The sequence below is a fragment of the Mya arenaria genome, chromosome 5 (genome assembly GCF_026914265.1).
Source record: "Mya arenaria isolate MELC-2E11 chromosome 5, ASM2691426v1".
Classification (NCBI taxonomy): domain Eukaryota; kingdom Metazoa; phylum Mollusca; class Bivalvia; order Myida; family Myidae; genus Mya; species Mya arenaria.
In genome coordinates, this window is record NC_069126.1 from 53,072,162 (window position 1) to 53,090,814 (window position 18,653).

General features: G+C 34.4%; 1 protein-coding gene across 1 annotated transcript in view; it reads right to left on the reverse strand.

Moving 5' to 3' along the window:
- The window catches only part of LOC128233700 (hemicentin-1-like), a 47,781-nt gene that overhangs the window by 16,216 nt on the left and 12,912 nt on the right, over nucleotides 1–18,653 (reverse strand). The window contains exons 3-7 of the mRNA XM_052947504.1: nucleotides 16,965–17,273; nucleotides 16,562–16,828; nucleotides 14,740–15,012; nucleotides 11,855–12,127; nucleotides 9,282–9,587 (exon numbers count right to left, since the gene is read on the reverse strand). Coding sequence (XP_052803464.1) covers nucleotides 9,282–9,587; nucleotides 11,855–12,127; nucleotides 14,740–15,012; nucleotides 16,562–16,828; nucleotides 16,965–17,273 — 1,428 coding nt within the window. The remainder of the gene's footprint in view (nucleotides 1–9,281; nucleotides 9,588–11,854; nucleotides 12,128–14,739; nucleotides 15,013–16,561; nucleotides 16,829–16,964; nucleotides 17,274–18,653) is intronic.

Genomic DNA, 18,653 nt, shown 5'->3' on the forward strand with positions numbered 1-18,653 from the left:
ATATTGCTGTATATAACACGATTATACAAGTAATATGAATACGGTGAAAGTTTTGTTTTAACAATTAAGTGCCTTCCAAAGTCCAAAAGTCGTTTGAATGACCAAAATTTAAAACATGTTTTATTTAGTTTTGAGGATCAAAATTTAGCTAGGATAATTTATATATGCGTTGCAACATGTGTAGCTGTAATAAGCAGTTGAGCAAATTTTATCCGATTTCCAATTAAATGCTTTAACATTTTCCGGAAATGTATTAATAAAAATGAATATGTTTTGTGACAAAATTATGATTACTATCCAATCAACACTGTCGTTATTTTAAGATATTTGCAATTTTGTAACCAGAAAAAGAAATCAATCCTTTAGTTTTCATTATTTTATTGATTATCTGTCTTATTTGAAAAGATACCATCTAGAACCCACAAACCATTGTTAATTAGGTAGTCTGGGACAAAGTTATTTTGTCAACAGAGGTTTCCGAAAAAATATGTTAACAAAATGTTTTGATCCAAAATCTGATAAAATCTTCTTTCGTAACATTTGGTCAACTCGTTGCTACTCCAATTTATTCTTAAAAAAAGTATTCGGAGAAAGTTTCCACAATATTGAAAAAGCGCAGTTTGCTCCGCAAAAAGGGAGCATAACTGGTAAAAAGCCCTGTCTTTGTCACCCTATCAAGATGATTATACTGATGGAAAGGATGATTTGCTTGTTATTTACTTGTTTTTTTTTCCCCGCCGAAAGGCGAAGAAGATATAGAAAAGGTAGGCGTGTGTGTGTGTTTGTGTGTGTTTGTGTGAGCGTGCGTGTGTGGTGCGTGTATGTGTGCGTGCGTGCGTGTGTGTGTGCGTGCGTGCGTGCGTGTGTGCGTGCGTGCATTCGTGCGTGCGTTTGTTTGTCCGGGTAATACTTTCCGGAGCATGACTTAACAAACCGCAAAATAAAAAAGCTAAACGAAACTTTCCATTTTCAGCATGGTAACTTTTAAATCCAACATAAACCCTTTGTAAACCCCACAAAGGAATATTACCAAACACTTCATAGTACAGTATTGAAAGTTATAGCGGGGTTTTCAACATTTCTGGGAATATTCCCAAAATTATCGATATTATGCCGAGATTTTTTTAAAACATTTCTTAATTAAAAATAGTCACATAATATTTGGTAGTATTCCCAAAATATATTATGAACATTTACTGCGAACATTCTGGAATTCATCTGGGATATAATGTCCAGGTTTTCTGTGAATATTACCAACTTAATCTTAAAATGTTTGGTAATGTTTGGAACTATTATCAGTTAAATAAAGACAAAATAATCCAACAGAAACCTTTGTTTACACCACAAAGGGTTTATGTATGTCTTGAAATATGTCTGGGAATATTACCAAATACTTCATAGTATAGTATTGATATATATTGGGATTTTCAACATTTCTTGGAATATGCCCAAGATAATCCATACTATGCCGAGATATGTTCTAAACATTTCTTAATCAAGAAATAGTCACAAATATTTGGTAATATTCCCGAATTAAATTATGAACATTTTCTGCGAACATTTTAAAATTGATCTTGGATATAATGTCCAGGCTTTCTGGGAAATTTACCAACTGGATCATAAAATGTTTGGTAACATTACCAGAACATTTCGGGAATATTACCAGATGCATTGAAACAAAATAATAAAAACAGAAAGCCTTAAGTTTGTAAACTCCACAAAGTGCTTCTGCACGACTTTGGGAATATTACCAAACACTTCATAGTATAGTATTAAAAGTTATAGTTGGCTTTTTCAACAATGTTGGTAATATTTCTAAAATAATCCTTATTATGCTGAGAGATGTCCCGGTTTTCTGGGTATATTACCAACTGGATTTTGAGATGCTGGTTACATTACCAAAACAGTTGGGAATATTACCAAATGAATTGAATTTTTTTTTTTATTATATACACATTTCACACATGCTGGTAAATGTTTTTGTTTCTGACTACTTAAAGACATGTGTGCGGCAATATGGCATGCTCTGTAAACTATAACTTTGCACTTACTGACCACAAAACATAAATCCCAAGTAACATTACTACAATTGTTAGTTAACATTCCTGTGAAGAATTGTGACTCTGGCTCGTATTCATTTTGGAGAGATGCGCAACACAAGATTTTGTGACCGATTAACAGACCGACAGACGGACAGAACCCGAGGTGTAAAACTACAGATGCTGATGAACATTCCTAAAAGCTTTACGAATCTTGCTCTTTAACTGTTGGAGATAATGTGTGTCGAAATATTTTGTGACAGAAAACGGACGGACGGATGGAGAAGTGGAAATCTGGAGGTGGGAGAATTAACGTGTTTTAGCAGTATAGGAAATTTGTATGAAATTAGACAATTAATGTGTTGAACAATACATTCACAACATTCATAATAAAAAATCATTATGCGCTATATAACCTTCAGTATACATTTTCATATTTGTTACTATAACATCATTAAAAAGCACAATACTGAACGTTGATTTTAATTTCATATAGGGATAAAACATATCACACGATAAGTCAGCCATTGCTGAACACAAATGCCATTGTTGCAATAATTACTTTATTCCACACCGCTTAAATAACAAAATAAAAATGGTAAAATAGTCATAATAAAGAAACAAAAGATTGACAAAAGGATGATCGCCTATGCACAGTCAATTATCAAAAGACAAGAGGGGGTATATATCTGGTTTTAAGGTGCACCAAACCTCACCTAATGTCATGCTTTTGGCATAGAACGGTGTATCAATGAAAACATGGATTTTCAATTAGTAACTAATCGAAATAGTGCATATAGGCTGCCAGTCATAAGTATGATATGGACATTTTATAAATTGTCTTATTATTGTCCGTGTTTTAAACAATACGTCAATACAGACTGATTGATACTTTGCATTTTACGCTCTGTTCATTGTATCATGTTCTCTTCATTGACTCCAATGGATTTTGCTATGAAATATTTAGGATCATTGTTCATTTTTTTCCACTGGATTTAACAATACGCACTGTTTGTTCCTCAATTTGACGCAACTGTTAAGGTTTTAAGTTGCCGACGGGCGAATGTAATGTTGCTACTCTCCAATTCCCTTATATATATGTGTATGCTTTGATTGGTGTATTCAACAACTGTAACCTGAATTAGAGCCAACAAATAATTATTGCATAGGTTGATTTGCAACTGCACTAGATGTGGAATCTTCTGGCTTTGGCATTGTGAATTGCATATTGCCAAAACAGCTCAAATCCGTAACCCTACTACAGTTTCAGTTCCCCAAATACTATATTGTTTGATGACGGGCAGATTTGTGACTTGTTTCATACTTGAATAGATTGATGGCATATATTTCTTTATTTGTTAATGAAAATACCGTTATATTTCCTGCTGAATTGTTTGTTTCCTTTTATGAAAAATATAATTTGAATACTGCTGTGCTACAAAACAGTTTTCTGTTTGAAACGCATATAATTAATAAGTATTAAATACTGACAAGAGGCAACAGATGGCATTACACAACATTTTAATAATTTAAATGATTTGACTTATGCTTTCTGCAGGAAAAGAAGATTCATTCATATGTGCATGTGTGTTTCTGTTTAGGTTTGGTTAACATCCTATTAACAAATGTGGATACTTAAATGCAGTCAGTCTTTTGAAGGCTCTACCTGTGTTCCTTTCCAGTGCTGATTTCATTGTACTGCAACTGACTGACATGTTTCCCTTCTAAATCAGAGGTGTGACGCCATACTTAACACATGCTAGATGAGGACGGGATTCAAACCTAGAAGATCCGCATTATCAAGTCAATGTTCTAACCTCTACGCTCCTGGGATGAGCTCTAAAGCAATTGCAAAAGTACATTTTACTGTTAACTCTAAGTTACGCAACTGCGACAGCGAGATTCTAGGCACAAATAGGAATTAATTTACACACTTTAACTTTAAACTTATCTTTGCAATAAACAATTTTTGTCTTTTAGTTTAAAGTTTTTTTCTAAAGTCAGCTTGGTTACAACTTTATGCATTTGTCTACCAAATATGATCAGGTATCTCAATGTAATCTATAGTTTTTAGTAATATATTTCTTTAGACATATTTCTTGAGACAAGCATACCTTACATAAACTCGCATTGATTGCTGGTGAGCCGAGTGTCACTTTTTCCTACAATTGATTCATCTTTTAAAAAACCAGCGATTTATGCACTTCGTATTATTAAGCATACAATTTTATTTGAGTCATCAAAGGAAATATACAGCGCTTTAAAAAAACTTTGTGTGTCTCTTTCAAAAATGTGTATCATTTTACAGTACAGTTTGTGTCAATTTTGTAAGTATGCTATCTGTTAATTTAAACAAATAGGATTAATAATTGACAATATATAACACTATATTATTGGGTTCAAAATGATAAAATGTTTTTGATCCAAAATCTGATAAAATCTTCTTTCGTAAAATTTGGTCAACTCGTTGCTACTCCAATTTAATCTTAAAAAAGGTATTCGGAGAAAGTTTCCACAATATTGAAAAAGCGCAGTTTGCTCCGCAAAAAGGGAGCATAACTGGTAAAAAGCCCTGTCTTTGTCACCCTATCAAGATGATTATACTGATGGAAAGGCTTTTATGATTTGCTTGTTATTTACTTGTTTTTTTTTTCCCCGCCGAAAGGCGAAGAAGATATAGAAAAGGTAGGCGTGTGTGTGTGTTTGTGTGTGTTTGTGTGAGCGTGCGTGTGTGGTGCGTGTATGTGTGCGTGCGTGCGTGTGTGTGTGCGTGCGTGCGTGCGTGTGTGCGTGCGTGCATTCGTGCGTGCGTTTGTTTGTCCGGGCAATACTTTCCGGAGCATGACTTAACAAACCGCAAAATAAAAAAGCTAAACGAAACTTTCCATTTTCAGCATGGTAACTTTTAAATCCAACATAAACCCTTTGTAAACCCCACAAAGGAATATTACCAAACACTTCATTGTACAGTATTGAAAGTTATAGCGGGGTTTTCAACATTTCTGGGAATATTCCCAAAATTATCGATATTATGCCAGAAAACCTTGACATTATATTAAAGATTGATAATAGAATCTTATCTGAAAATGTTCAAAAAAATTTTTGGAACATATCCAACTATTTGTGACTATTCCTATTTTTGGAAATGTTTAAAAAAAATCCTCGGTATAATATGGATTATTTTGATAATGTTACGAAACATTTTAAAATCATGGTAATTTTCCCAGAACACCTGGACATTATATCCTAGATGATTTTCAGAGTATTAGCAGAAATGTTCGAAATTTCTTTTGAGAAAATTACCAAATATTTGTGACCATTCCTAGTTTTAAAAAATATTTAGAAAATCTCTCGGCATAATATTGATAATTTTGGAAATATTCCCAGAAATGTTGATCACCCCGCTTTAACTTTCAATACTGTACTACGAAGTGTTTGGTAATCCTAGAAATATTTCAAATCCTAGAGAAACCAGTTATGGAGTTTATAAAGGGTTTTTATTTAATTAAAAAGATACCATGCTGAAAAGGGAACGTTGTGTTTTCCTTTTTATATTTTGCGGTTTGTTACTTGTAAAAGTATATTTGAGATATTGAATAAAATTATAGTTATAAAATTATATCAAGGAGAAAAGCAGTGCACAGAAACCATACCTCTGGTTATAGTACTTTTGTAGTTATTGCCCTTTGCTATTTGTGTTCTTAATTTGTTGTGCGGAGCATAACTTTAAAGCCTTTGAGGTATTGACTTTAAACTTCATATACTGTAACAGATAAAACATTTTGCGGAGAAGTTCATTTAACTCATTTCGAATTATTTTTTTGGTTGTCTATGCTTTTATCCCTTTCCGGTTATATTCATGAAAATCCCGGACCTATATTATTTCTGTCGACCTCCTTTTCCGAAGCCTCTACTGCGGTTGATGGCAGTTTAAGTATAGTACATTTTAATTTGCAGAGTTCTTACGGCAAAAAAGACATTTTGTATGCTGACTTTCATATCTTTTACTGAAACATGGCTTCCGTCTAACGTTGAATCTTCTGAGTTGCATTGTCCTGTCTTTCAGAAGAGACAGCCCATATGGAGGTGTCATTGTCTTCATTAAATCTGACATATTTGTATTCGAGCGAAGTGATCTTGAAGTTTATGATGTAGAATTTCTTTGGCCCGAATTACGCATTAAAACTAAACGACTTCTTTTGGGTACCTTTTACAGACCCCCTAGTTCAATTTCATATGAACTTAAATCCATTACCAACTCAATATCACTGGCGGTTGATACTGGTATAAAAGACATAGTATTGACATGAGATTTCAATCTGGATATGAATACAACATTATCTGGACAAAAGATTGAGTCCTTATGTCAATAATTCAATCTCTCACAAGTCATCCGTGACGCTACTCATTTTACCGAAAACTCAGAATCTCTTCTCGATTTCTTAGCTCCATCATCAGATATTGGTTAAAATGTGGTGTAGGGGAACCATTTCAGGATCAGTTAGTCCGTTATCACTGCCCTATTTATTGCATGTTGAAATTCAACATTTAAACGGAAAATCTGGAAATTTTACAAAGGGATTAACTTCGATCGCTTGTGTCATCTTTTGACTGGGGTGCATGTTTTCACACAAATATCTATATGTACGCTAATCATTTTACTAATAAACTTATGGAATTTTGTGAAATAGGTATAATATCGTCAAAGTTTATTACGATTCGCACTCAGGACACCCATGGTTTCATATTGAAATTCGCAAGTTAATCGCCAAAGACAAATAGCATACAAAAGAGCCAGACTCTCGAACAATGAACACTTCCGGCGATCTTAAAAACGATACGCAATCATGCCAACCATATAATAAGAACTGCAATGCAAACACGTTATGAAAATCTTGCTTCGATACTACGGGATAATACCTTCTCCTTAACAGACTTTTGGAAAACTATTAAACAAATTATTATTCCTTCGTCGGTATCAAAGCACACTCCCCCTCTCATCCTACAATGGCACCGTCTACGAATCAAACATTGTTATCACAGACCCTTCTTACTATACCTAACAGACCTCTTCCCGTTGTTTATGATGTCCTTTCCCTGCAGGATGTTGATATTTCCAATCAAGATGTTCTTGACTCAATAAAGGTTCGGAAGACTGGCAAGGCAACAGAAGCGGACTCTGTAAACAGTTATGTTCTAAGGGAGAGAGCAACCGCAATTTCACAGCCCCTTCGAGACCTTTTAATTACTCTCTTCGTTCTGATAAGGTACCTAACCAGTGAAAACTGGCTTATGTCTGTGCGATTGTTAAGAAGTCAGATCTCCAAGACGTCAGTATTTACCGTCCAATATCCCTGTTGAGCAAGGTACTAGAAAGAACTACATGTTCAATTATTCCGTCATAACGACTTCCTAACACCATTTCAGTCAGGCTTTGTTCCAAAGGACTCCACTGTTAATCAGCTTCTATCTATCTTTCACTCATACTGCCTCGCTCTAGATGAGGGTAAAGAAGTAAGGGCAGTATTCTGCGACATCTTAAAGCCTTTGATCACGTATGGCATAAAGCTCTCATTTTCACAATTCGAGAGAGTGGTATTTCCGGTTCCATTTTATAATGGCTTACTGATTATCTCAGTGAAAGAAAACACTATGTTGTCATGTCTTGTACAATGTCAGATAAGGTTTCAATATCTGCCGGACTTCCGCAAGGTTCAATCATTGGATCCTTACACTTTCTTGTCTACATAAATGATATCGTTCGTGAAATAAAATCACCGATACGTCTTTTTGCAGGTAATACTACCATGTATCATTTTCGATGAGCCCTTTTTTGCTGCTCAGCAACTAAATGGTGACATGAAAAAGATACATATGTGGGCAGAAAGGTGGCTTATATCATTCAACACAGCGAAAACTGAATAACTTCTCATCTCTCGAATAACAAAAAGACAGGAACATCCACCATCTTTATGGATAATGTTAAAATAGTGGAAGTTACTGCTCACAAACATCTGGGCGTCACATTCTTCAATAACTGCTCATGGCATGAACATATTATGTCCGTCAAAACCAAGGCCTGGCAACGTATTTACCTCATGCGATCATTCAAATACGTCCTTGATCGCAGGTCGCTAGAAGTGTTATATAAAACATTTATTTAACCAATTTTAGAATATGCAGATGTTGTTTGGGAATTCCTACGCAAGCTGATGAAGAAAACCTAAAGAAGCATGAGGCAGCGCGAATCATGTCCGGTATAACACGATGTTTCATCATCTTAAGCCAGCCTATCTCACCTCCCTTATTCCATCCCAAGTTGGTGATACAACCTCTTATTATCTTCGGAATTCTGTTAACCATCGTATAATATTTCTTACAAAACTAAATCGCTTTTGAAATCATTTCTACCAACTTCAATATCGTCGTGAAGTGCACTTCCGGAAACAGTTCGTTCCTCTCCATTCTTGCCCTCATTCAATTTCAACCTTAACAAGAATAAACAATCAGTTCCTAATTCCTATTATGAGGGTGAACGCATATTTAGTGTCACCAATGCAAGGATGCGGATGCACAGAAGTAATCTTAACGAACATTAGTTCTCTAAAAATATTATCAATAGCCAATGTGGCGAAATTGGTCAACCATTTCCTGCTATTAGGCCTATGTCACTTCAAAATCTATCCTTTGAATCCAAAAACGCCACTGACCAGACAAACTCAACGATATACAATCGCATTCAACACTTCATTCGCCAAACTAAACGTTTTCAGTCTTGCTCAGATAAATTAGAACAACTGACCTGACCTATATATTCCCCCCTCCTGCTCTTTACCTAACTCTCTTTCATACTTCAAGCGCATTTTACTACCAACTACTTCATACATTTGTCATTCACCTTTCATATTATCCATTAAATAATATTGTATCATAAATATGCAAATAATTTAACATTTACACTATTATAAGCAGCTTGAAAGAGTGACAGAAACAAAGCATAGTACAAGCTACCAAAATACCTGAATTCTGTCCAAATTATTTTGTTTTGTGCACATTTCACTTGTTTATATTTGTTATTACCTCAAAAAAACCATTTATCATTGATTATGCATAACTTTGTATATCCTTATAATGCTTTTTGAAATAAATACCGTTTAATCCAAACAACTAATATAAAAATATATGATAAATTTCCATTGAACTCTCCATTCCTATAATTTCCATTAAAACAATAAACTATACCTTGGACATCGATCCTTTGTGAAGCAGTTTGAACGAGTTGTTTGTTTACACCAGGAACTCCATTATGAACATAGCAATCATAAATCCCTGTATCCTGAAGTTGGAGAGAGGGAATGTTGACAGATATGCTATCCCTAACCCCCGGGCTCTGTATGTGACTGTTGGGGACCACCACATCTACGACTCGCTGTACAAAGCCGGTAAAGTTGTAAATATCTGGTTCACCTGACGCCTTGCACCGAAGGTCGAGCGGGGTGTTTTCCGTCCATAAGATATTCGACATGCTTATAAAAACTTCAGGTGCGTCTGCAAAATGAAACAGGGATGTAATATCAATCCGTTTGTTAACAGTTAACATTTAAGTAAAATAACATACAATCAAGTGTGTATGTTTAGTATATAAAACATGCATCTATTTAAACATCTCAGACAAGGTTACTCTTCGTTTCAACCCTACAACGTAATTTACAAAACATTGTGTTAACTTAATTAACCAAGTTATATTACCATTTTGAACACAAAGAAATGTTTTTTTTTTGCTAAAAACAATAGCTTGTATTAAAATTTAAACTATTTTTGGATACCAATTTACTTTTAAATAGTAATCCATAAGTGTAGAAGTGAAAATAACACTTATATGAATGACAGATATATGAATTCGAAATATGTGTACACATATGCTTACAAACTTGAATGGTTCACATTTGGTATGAACAATAAACATTCAAAGTTCTACCCTTAGTAAATATAATCTTAAACATTTGAGCAACAATAATAGTAATTGCTAAATCAAATGTAAATTAAGGGCTTGCCACAGCGAAAAAGTTGTAGGGGAAAGCACCAAATTCAAATGTTTTACAGGTCTAATTTTGTTTAGAAAAAAAGTCTTTTTCAGGGTTAAAAACGTACATCCTTCGAGAGATATTTTGTGGTAATAAAGGGTTGACTAAATTTTAAGAAAGAAGATTTTATCAGACTTTAAGTCAAAAGGCGTTTACTATTTAACGCCGATTTAACGGAAAAGTCCGTTGATAATATTGATATAAATTTGTGTCAAAATGACCAAGACTACCCAATCAACAATGTATAATGGTTTCTTGATTATCTATTTCCAAATATAAAACAAACAACATCAATGCAATGGTGAAAACACGTGGATTACAATAATATCTTGGACCAAAATTGTAAATATATTTCTTTTTTTAAAACGCTTGAACGACCACTGAGCCTCAATACATAGTTAGTATGTATAAAGACATTTCAGAAATATTGCAAATGCTTTTTATCAACAAAAGGGATATGATTGCCCATTATTGTCCAATGCGAATGTGTGTATGCTCCTTATTTAATTGCTCTGTAAAATAAGAAATATTATTTAAACATTTTTGATGGAGGACCAGTAGACAATGTTTCATACCAAATATCTAAGATCATGGTCTTTTTTCACCTTTCCTATATATCTCTTTAAAGAACAGGTGACCCCCGGGTTTTGACGATGTAGGTAGTTGACCACCATTCGATACATACCAAATATCAACAGTCTAGGCGTAGCTGCTTCGGATGAGAAGATTTGCAAAGATTTACCTATATAGCATGTGTAAATAGGTGACCCCCGGAGCATGGCCAATGGTAATTATTCGAACAATCTTAGTAGAAGACCACAAGAAAACGTTACACACTTAATACCTTAGCTTTTTTGTCAAAAGGATTTGTTGGTAACCAGAGATCTGCATGCAATTCATTTATTTGAACAATTTTTAAAAGGCACCATCTAAGGAACGTCCCAATAAAGTTTCATCTAAATGAATAAGCGGTTATGTCGTTTGAAGCAATTGATGACAGACAACGGACCCCAGGGGTGTAATTCAAAAATCTTGGTAGAGGACTACTAGACAACATTACGCACCTAATAATTAAGCCCTATGCCTAATGGTTTTTAAATAATATTTCTCAAGTTTTAGCATTTGCTTGCCAAGACAACAAGAGTTCTGAATAAAATTCGTTTCTTTAAACAATTTTGAAAAGGCACAATCCAAGGAACATTCCACTGCGGTTTAATCCATACATAACTCTGGTTGAGTTACAAATAAGGCAGGTGGTTAAGGAGAAGATGTCATTCGAAGCAAGTGCTTAACTCTTACACCTACAAGTGTTCCAACGGATGTATGAATTATATTTGCTTAATACTTGGCCTGTCCCTGTAGATTTGTATTACTTGATCTACACTACATAACCTATATGTTGGACACATAAGCATCATATGTTTTAAACTACAATATATGTTTTGGAGGCAGGTGTTGAACATTTCTGAACACATATAAGTTATGTGTCCTTATGCTATACACCTAAGGACATCATGTAATAATAAAAGTTACACTCAACTAATCTCAGCAAAATCCTTAACTAAAACCGTGATTAATAAAGTGCCAGTTTACATGTCTAATAAACTCATTAATTCAATCAGAAGGTTGCTAATGATCAATTTGATTAATTCGGAGAACTCGTAATAATTAGTAGAACACACAAAACGATCTCGAGTGTTAATAAGGTTTATAATTTTAATTAAAACATACATTGAACACGAAGGGTGAAGTGTTTTTCTGCCTCTCCAGACAACTGATTTGCAGAGTTCTTTGCCAAGCAACTGTAATCACCAGCGTCGTAGCGATCCGCTCTCCCAAACACCAGGACGTTTGAGGAACTGATTAATTGACTTCCTGTCACGTTAGTCCAAGTGAAGACACAACCTGGCCAACAGTCGGCTGAACATTCTATGTTACTGACGGTGGCTTCTTCTGATACTGAGTAGACGCTTGGTACATTTAATGTCACAGCATCAGGACCGTCTAGAGTAAAATGATATTAATACGCTGCATTCACAATGGTTTTTATGAGGCTTTTTCATTTAAAATCAGACTCGAGATCTGGAGCGTATTTTTACTGCGCTAAGAGTGCAATTTATTTGCGCGGAAGAATGAGTGCATTTACCCCTTATTTTTGACGCTAAAACTGTATAATCCTTTGCGTGTTTCGCATATTTTGGAGGGACAAGTGGAAAATAAATGTTCAAGTAGCTAGCCCTTGTCTAGGTTAAACTCATATGTATTGGATACTTTATTACGTGACGTTATTTTAGATGTATCATGTAAATGAAGTCTTTTCAGGGGTTTGCCTAAAATGATATTGGCTGTTAATGTCTGAGATGCTCAACAACACAGTGAAAGTGCTCTTTCAAAGTAAACGAACAAGCAATTACCCCCCCCCCCCCCCCCACACACACACATCAAAACTTATCGGATGCTCTTTAACTGATAAGTATCAATAGGTTCGCGTTATAAAGAAACATATTTGGTTATGTCATAATGTGAAATAAGGCACCACCTTCAACGAGCTCTCGCTGGACAGTACTAAGTAAATCACCCGCATGTGTATATCTTAAAACGAGTTTCATTTGTTCGTTTCATACTGGTCACTGTTTAAAGAAGTACATGCAGGCCAACTTGTGTGAATTAGTTCATATTATCAATACGTTAAGTCGAAAGATTTGTATGGATTGAATTCATCAAAACGTAAGCAGGACTACAAACGGTCCCTAGTTGTTGAATCAATTCATTATTATGCTATGTGCCCTGCGAACATGTGTTTCCATTATCACAGGTTACATATTTAGTATCGTTTTTGTCGAAACCTTTAACAGAATTCGAAAATGTGTTATCGAGTTTAAGTCAATGTTAATGTTTTGCGAGACCAATATTTTAATGAAAAACTACAGGTCTGTGACAATTCTATGACTTCTTCAACAAGAAAACAAAACAGTCTAATGAAAGATAATGCATCATCAATTTTATGTTAAACATTGAATCAAAAGCGTAAATAATTTTGGCATTATTCCATTGTCTTTTAAGCATGTTTATAACTTTCTTTAATACTTAATCCTATACTTACGAGCATTACCAGGCGGAGACTAGTTTGGCAATGAAAATGTACCATTATCTACAGCTTATATTCCGTGCAAGTAGTATTTAAAGCATTAGTTCAATCGACTTCTTTGCATAATGAGTAACACGGAATGTAATTCAACAACAACAAAAAGTTTATTTCATAATTGTAGCGTTTATTATAGCAAAAGCTATGTTGAGGATGTTAAGAATAAGACTTAAATAAAATATATTGAATCGGCATTGTTCGGATTTTGAATAAATATGCATAACCATACTCTTTAATGCAGTTTAAAAGTACAACTGGTCAAAGCCTCTGTCATATGAATGATGAATGTGTCCTTCGTATTTATTGTAACTGTGTATGTTTAGGTGATCGCTTAACTTGTTTGAACTTTGTATATGTTTCTCTTCAATTATGAAAGTAAAAATGCATTTAATTCATAGTATATTTTTGTGAGATTTTAAAATCTGAGGCTAGCCTACATTTATCATTCAATGCTAGGACAGTGTGTGGTCATAAATACTAACACTACAACCAAGTTGCTGCGTTTGGAATAAGCATAATTATTGTATGCATGTATTGTTTTTTAATTGGTTTGATTTATACAAACCTAAGCTTTAATAATTTTGTCTGTACACGTACAAACATCAGTACATTCAAAACTTTTAACATTCTAGCAATGGCCTTAGCAACTTTGCACCGTGTAACTTAGGAATTTATATGAACAATTGTACACGAATTCTGGAGCGTAGTAATATTGCGTAGTGCAGATTGAACGAATGCAGATAGATTCTGATATTTTCAATAACTTTTTTTATAAAAATGTTAAAAACATTAAAATTTCACCTGAAATTTATGTTCGAATATATTTTCGCAAATTTGGAAACTTTGAAAACTAGCCAGAAAGAAATTTCAATTTTAGTTGTTACGTCTTTCGTTATGTATTTCGGGTGAATGAAATGTAAAATGTATTGTAAACTGTCGTAAAGTCACTTCCGATGCATTTTGAAAATGACGATATTGCGCGGGATTATCTATAATGTTGCCCGATGTAAGTGTTCCGCAGAAAAATGACAGCTGACATTAAGTTGATATCGGATGCTTGTGAACAGTAGAAATATATAGGAAATAAATTTGGTGTAATATGTTTTAAATATTAAAACTGGTTTATGGTAAATGAAATTCTTAATGTTTCTCAAAAGTATAGCGGGATCGAGATGATTCATCGAAAAGGGACACATGAACTAAATCTTGTTAAATGAATTATTAGGAAAAAGTTGTTCTTTATGAACGCACTGCCACTTCATCCAAACCACCAAACAAGTTGGGTAATTCTTGTGTTGTTAAAAACCGCCGCATAAAAAAGTTACTTTTTAAGCACGTTATGCATAAGATTTTCCAAATGACCTAATTTTGTCATCTAAAACCATTTAATAGCATCTTGAAAGTTATTTGCATATAGGTATCTAAAAACGAGAATTCAAAGTAATATAAGTGTATCAAAAACATGACTTACATATGACCTCCACAACCACAGTGGAACCATTTCGTGTTGCGGATGAGCTAGGGTTTGTAGCAGTACAGATATACGACCCTGCCTCTTGTCTTGAAAGTTGACCAAGATTTAAGATTGCATTGTTCCGTAACGTTTCGGAAGTGTCATCTTTTGACCAAGTGTACGCACATTCGGGAGTACAAACTGCAGAGCAGAATATTTCTCCTAGGGGGTCATGCTCGCTCTTCGTATATATTGTTGAAGGAGGTGATAGGGATACCGTGTCTGGACCATCTGTAAATTTATTATCGTTTTTTATTCAATTATAAGTTATTTAGGTTATTCTGAATACTTTCCGTCTGTGTATTAATGACTATGAACTAATTGATTGTAGGGCATGACCATTAAATCTCTTTCATATTTTGGACGGGCACACGCTAAATTCCCAGTGAACACCCTCAAATAAACGTACAACTTTGGACCTGCCCCTGCTGGTATTGGTTCAAAACTATTCCGGATTGGGGACTAACATATTGATAAGTAAATCAAGATCCCTTTATTACAGTCATACTCCATTTGCTGCAAAAATTGCCTTCATCGTGCATTTGTGCTACGTCGGCTCAGATTAGAGATAAATACATAATTATGTTTTCCAATAATTCAACGATATTGAGTACAGTCAAATAGCAAATGAACAACCTCAGGTAATATTATCTAAATATTTAAATAAAAGTTACAATATCAAGCATATTTAAACTCATTTCAGGAATTGATTGCGTGATTGGTGTCATTATCGGGATATGAACGCGGTTGGGCTGGTTAAGATGGGTAGAGTCCAAAGGACATCAATCACGCAATTAACGCAATTCATTACTTATATTTACACTAATAGTTCATTATTTGTTTCAAGACTTGTTTAAAAAATACTTTATGTCATTTAAGAAAACCTTTCAGTTATTCTTTCACACCCGTTCTGTAAGAAAAAAGACCCGACCGTAACCGGAAATAATTTGTCATATGATGTCATAACAACGCGGGAAAAAACAAATAACGTCATAGTTAGTTTTTAACATAAAATTGAAACACTAGTGAAAAGAATAGTTAAACAAGTCATACATGAACACATTGAACATATTGATTTACGTTTTTCGTGGCCTGCTGACACAATAAAAGCAATAACAAGATAAACAATGTTCAATGTACATGAATAATTATACGCGATCATTTACGATCCGAGCATATCCGAAGATGTTGCTTTCATCGGATGATAATCGCAATTGCCGAAGGACCGTTCATTTAGGAAAATGGAAGTTGATGTGTAAAAAAGTGAGGTATTTATCGCGTTTTATGGACAATATAAAGTATTACCGAGGTTTTTTGTCCATAATACGGGATATACACAGTGTTTTATCATTTGTTCTTATCAATTGTTTTCCCAAACACTATTTTTACTTTATATTCGTATGCAATACGCCACCAGGTGGCCACAAATTCTGTTCTTTTCACTTATTTCATCATAGCGTGCAATTGGAATGGTGCTGGATATTTTTACACAATTTGATTAAACACTTGAAAATACTACTACTACTCAAGGTATTACAAGCACAACAGGACAAGAGGCCGACGAAACGTACGTTGAAACAATACTGGATATCTTTAATACGTACATTTTTCAAGATCATGGCTTTAGCATCTCAAACATACTTTAACAGACAGGATTGCTTTTTATAAGGTATATTGTATGTACTTTTATTTATTATAAACAATAGAATCCAAACTATTGATGTCATTTAAAACTATCATTTATTTCGATGAAATGTAACCAATTAAAACTACCGCTTACATATGACAGTGATTGGATACGGCTTGGTATCAGTAAACACCGTATAGACGGAATGAGTAGCAGTACATGTGTATTCTCCTTGGTCATCTCTACTAACGACACCGAGGTCCAGTACTGCTGAAGTGCTCACAGAAGTTTGACCCTTCGTCCATCTGAAGGTGCATGAAGGCTTGCAATCTGCAACACACGCTATTGAAGAAAATCTATCCCCTTCACGTAGGGCAATAGAATCGCCGGTTGAGTTAAAGGCCATATTATTGGGACCGTCTGAAAGTAAATATATATGAATGTGAAACGGTTCAGACAAATTATTATGCATGTAAAAGCAGGATGTATTGTATAAGTACTATCATAAATTACAAATTTCAAACGCAATCGTTGTAAATTAACTTATAATCGTTACAATAAATGGTGATCTGGAAGGCTGCGCTGCTGTCAGATGGCAGGCCCATTTCTTCCGTAGCCGTACACGTGAACTGTGACAGTTCGTCACTCTGTTTGACGTTGGATATGGTCAACATAGCGGCGGTATTGGGTAGTAAGGTGAACCTTCCCCCTGATGATAATGTAATTCCATCTTTGGTCCAGGCGTAACGCATCACCAAGCCGTGTCCCGGGGGATCAGTTGTAGATGTACTTCGACACGTCAATGTCACTTTTTCATCTTCATGAGGCACTCTGTTCGGGCTTATGCTGGGAGTATTGGGTGTACCTAAGAATAAACGATACAACCTGTAGAGTTCTTTAAAAAAATAACCATAACTTTTATGTCCTTATGGGAAACGACTTTGTTATTTCCTTTTTATTGCGGTTGAACTGCTGAGGTTACGATATGTACGATAGTCATCGATAAGGAAACATCAAACACATAGTATATATACACACTACTGCACTATTTTTATTCTTAAATGTTCGTTAACGTTCGCATGCATATTTTCGCGCGTTTAATCGCACAGTTAAAATTAGTGAGGACCAAGACCTACAGTGGTATTAGAGGAAAAACGTTAAGTTTCAAAGAAAATGTGTACATAAAGATATGTTGTGCTTTCGCCTATGTTTTCGCAAAAGGAATCGCCAGACGATGCTGATTAATGAAATAGATTTATTGCAATTGATACTATGATTAAATTCTAGTTCAATTCTTCTTTAAGTGACCCCTTATCACCTTCCCCCAATCCGGAGTATTCGCACAATGTGCGTAGGTTTTCAATTTAAAACAGAAAAATAACGTTATAAATCATGAAGAACTTGTCTACTCGAAATTGATGACCCTGCCATTTACTTTTAACTTTTGAATATCAACGAGGTGAAGCAAAACCGTAACGTTAACTTAACGACATTTAAAACAAGTTCGTATGACTTGTATGTATAACGATAGAAATGAAAAGAATACTTATATCAAATATCGATACTAAAACTTTGCATCAGGAAGTTAGATATTCGGACATGATTTCTACTTCTGTATGCAATGTATATGGGTAAGAAACAGTAGTTTATGTTTTTGTTGGTTTATTGAATAGCAAACCGGTTGGTTATATCCTATATATTTAACTCAACGTTTGAAACAGTGAGAGTGTAACGAAACATGACTTCATTTTTTCTCATATTTTGGCAGATTTAAAACACGCACTCAGTCCAGTACAAGAGCTAATACTTTGTTCGTTGGAACATTTGGCAACAGTTTTACATATGTGTGTCGGATATATGAATTATAGAAAAATAAAGTTGGGACGATGGATTTTGACTGATAATTGCCCAGTAGGACGAGTAATTGACCGATGACTTAAATGTCTAATCCTTATTTATGTCTATATTTAATTTGACTATTTGTCAATGGATAAATGATTTGATCAGGCTTGAACAAATACATTTTCGAAAACATTTAGGATTTGATTAGCAGAAGGTCTCAAAATTAAAACATGAGGAGATTTAACAAATTGGTTTTGAAAGGCATTGCAAAAACGAGTAATAGGCACCAAAAAAATAAAAACCTTCGTTACATTTTTTCGCAATAAGACAACACTATTGCCATTCTCTATTTATTGCATCGGATGATTTTTGACAGGTTTTTCACTGGAATAATTAACTTATC